Source organism: Kryptolebias marmoratus, unplaced genomic scaffold (genome assembly GCF_001649575.2).
Source record: "Kryptolebias marmoratus isolate JLee-2015 unplaced genomic scaffold, ASM164957v2 Scaffold29, whole genome shotgun sequence".
NCBI classification, from domain to species: Eukaryota; Metazoa; Chordata; class Actinopteri; order Cyprinodontiformes; family Rivulidae; genus Kryptolebias; species Kryptolebias marmoratus.
The window spans coordinates 85,696-89,037 of record NW_023665763.1 but is presented as its reverse complement, the minus strand read 5'-3'; the positions used below and the strand labels follow the sequence as shown (position 1 = coordinate 89,037).

Below are 3,342 nucleotides of genomic sequence, written 5' to 3'. Positions count from 1 at the left end.
TCTGTCTGCCTGTCTGCCTGCCTGTCTGCCTGCCTGTCTGCCTGCCTGTCTGCCTGTCTGTCTGCCTGTCTGCCTGCCTGTCTGCCTGTCTGTCTGCCTGCCTGGTTGCCTGTCTATCCACAGAAGTTCAGACGACGAGTTCAGGAGTCCACACAGACACTGAGAGAACTGGAGATTTCTCTTCGGACAAACCACATTGGGTACCTGTCTTCATGACTACTCATCCAGACCCCATCTGTCTGTCTGACCTTTCTGTCTGACCTGTCTGCCTTTCACCTGTCTCTCTGTATTCAGGTGGGTCAGAGAGTTTCTAAATGAGGAAAATAGAGGTCTGGATGTTCTGGTGGAATATTTGTCTTTTGCTCAGTATGCAGTCACGTGAGTCAGTTTGTGGACAGAGTTCAAAAGAGTTTAGTTTGTGTTTCCGTGGTTACAAACAGTGATTCTGGCTGTTCAGGTTTGATGGAGAGCAGTCAGACACTGGCAGTGAGGTGGGATCCATCGACTCTCCCTGGAGTCGCTCCATAGAAGATCTCCAAGGCGACTGCAGCCTCCCATCCCCATCCTCGTCAGTTTCTCGCTCAGCGCGACACTCCATCAGGTGAAAAGAAACGCCATGTCAAAGGTCAACACAGGTAAACTCACCTGATAAGTTATACCTTACATCTAAGTGTTCACAGCTCGACTCTGGTGACACGTTCCAACACACTGCCGAGTCGTCGAACACTGAAGAACTCCCGACTGGTCTGTAAGAAAGATGATGTTCATGTTTGCATCATGTGTTTGAGAGCCATCATGAACTACCAGGTAGGAAACAACCACCACTGTGACTGAGTTTCTCTGTACACGCAAACACCCTGAAACATGTGCTTCCTCCTTCTCCTCAGTATGGCTTCAACATGGTCATGTCTCATCCTCACGCTGTCAATGAGATTGCTCTCAGCCTGAACAACAGAAACCCCAGGTTCCATAATAAATACTTTGACTACACAGCAGTATGTGGCCTGAACACACGTCTGACTGTGGTGTTTGACTCTTCATCAGGACCAAGGCCCTAGTTCTGGAACTGTTGGCAGCAGTGTGTTTGGTCAGAGGAGGACATGAGATCATCCTGTCTGCGTTTGACAACTTTAAAACTGTAAACAGTAACACCACCACACTGACACACACCTGACTTACAAAATCATCTATTCACTGATTATTACACCGCTCTGTCTGTTGCAGGTTTGCAATGAGTCAATGCGGTTTGAAAAGTTGATGGAACATTTTAAGAACGAAGATGACAACATTGACTTCTTGGTAACTCTGTTATGAAGACTTTATCCCACAGCGTGACATCGTTACATTAATATCATGATGTTAACCTATTTTCTATTGCTTGGATGTGCTAGGTGGCCTGCATGCAGTTCATTAACATTGTGGTGCACTCAGTAGAGGACATGAACTTCAGAGTCCATCTGCAGTATGACTTCACTAAACTCAACCTGGAGGAACATCTGGAGGTAACATAACAACCAATCACAGCAATGGTCCCATAATCAGTCTGAAGACTGATCCTGTTTCATCTGATATGCAGATATAGTCATGGGAAATGTAAATGCTTCAATAATAATAAAAAAACTTCAGGTGTTTTTAGGAAAGCTCACATTGATAAAAACTGTCATCATTTTTGCCTCTAACCATCTCCACACTCATCTCTTTTCATTTGCCTCCCTACCTGTATTTTTGATCATCTCCCCTCAGAAATTAAAGCACACAGAAAGTGACAGACTGCAGGTTCAGATCCAAGCATACCTGGACAACGTGTTTGATGTTGGGACACTTCTGGAGGACGCTGAGACAAAAACTGCTGCTCTGGAGAGAGTTGAAGAGCTGGAAGAAAGTCTGGCCACAGTAAGACGATAAGTGGATTTCATGAGATGTAGTGTTACAACTTCTAAACAGATGTAGGAGTAGATTATACAACATAATAACACACAGTAATAGAGAATACTACACAGTACACATGGTTGTAGGTTCGATTCCAGCTTCTTCCTGTCACATTTCAATGTGCCCCTGGGCAAGACTGAAACCCAAGTTGCCTACGGATCTGTGTATCGCCGTATAAATGTGTTAGCGTTTGTGAGTGTGAATGGGTGAATGGGACTCAAGTATTAAGTCATTTGACTGGGAAAGTGCTGCACAAGCTCAGTCCATTTACCATTTAATAGAGCAGCATAATGCCATGGGAGGATAAACGAGTATCAGCATTTCCCCTACCATTATCCAGGAGGACACTCCCCACGCCGCCAACGAAACACCCCCCCTCCACACACACACACACACTCCTCCTCATTATGAAGCGCCAAACTTGGAAAAAATAAAGGACCAAAATTTGGTTTCACCCAGGTGAACAAACGCTCCTGCCAGCAAAGAAACAATATGTCACAAAAACCTGCAAAATTCAAAAAAGGTTCAAAAACAACAACAACTGGATTTCTATTCTGTAGTTGAAGGCGTTTCGCTTCTCATTCTACACCAGCATATTGCCACGCACTTTGGGAAGGACACCCTAGGAGTAGTGTGGGAGTTGGAGAAGATGTCAAGGAAGCTTGCAGACTCCAGGAACCATCTTTATTTCAGTCTGAGATGCAGACAGGCAAGACTCATCAACTCAACTCCACAATTAAAAGACAGAGCAGAAGAAATACTCCAGAAAACCCAACACAAGCTGCTTAGTGAGAGAATCAGACAGATCCACTTCACTATGGAAGCTCTCACACAAAATTGGTCAGACCCACCAGAAGCTGTCTACTCTTCTTCATGTGCCCTTGATAGAAGAAGTTTCTATTTTTGTTTATAAGGCCCAACTTTCACAGCATCAGAAGAGCAAGGAACGCCAATAAAGTAAGTTCTCTAAACTACAACAGAGAGCCGTTTTCTCATCGCAAACCACCAGGCGCGATCAGGTGGATGTCACCAACTCTAACATTCAGGACCAGTGGGTTAGAAATTTGTCAGACAGGACCCTGACACAGCCAGAGAAAGACGTGCTGGCAAAAGGACTTAATTTTGACATCTCCCCACAAGAAATACCTGTAGTGGAACTCATCACTGCCACTGAACCTGCTATTAGGAACAACAACTTAATGGAAACGGAGGCAGAAGAACTGAGAACACACCCCATCATATAAAGAACTCTGTTGACTTTGCCAACAAAATTCAACATTTGAAGCTAGCTCCAGGAGAAACTCTGGTATCATTTGATGTTACTTCTCTTTTCACTTGCATACCTACATCAGAAGCAGTGGAAACCGTCAGAAAACGACTCTTACAAGACAAGGATTTGAACAACAGGACCAA

At 44.6% G+C, this 3,342-nt stretch overlaps 1 protein-coding gene across 4 annotated transcripts in view; it reads left to right on the top strand.

Moving 5' to 3' along the window:
* fmnl2b (formin-like 2b) overlaps positions 1–3,342 on the top strand; it is a 25,543-nt gene that overhangs the window by 8,015 nt on the left and 14,186 nt on the right. For 2 of the 4 annotated variants that reach the window (XM_037974378.1, XM_037974376.1), the window contains exons 4-12: positions 124–200; positions 295–378; positions 458–601; positions 672–807; positions 888–964; positions 1,045–1,138; positions 1,225–1,299; positions 1,392–1,502; positions 1,744–1,893. In XM_037974378.1, the coding sequence (XP_037830306.1) occupies positions 124–200; positions 295–378; positions 458–601; positions 672–807; positions 888–964; positions 1,045–1,138; positions 1,225–1,299; positions 1,392–1,502; positions 1,744–1,893 (948 nt within the window). The remainder of the gene's footprint in view (positions 1–123; positions 201–294; positions 379–457; positions 602–671; positions 808–887; positions 965–1,044; positions 1,139–1,224; positions 1,300–1,391; positions 1,503–1,743; positions 1,894–3,342) is intronic. The other 2 variants (XM_037974379.1, XM_037974377.1) reach the window with 1 other exon arrangement.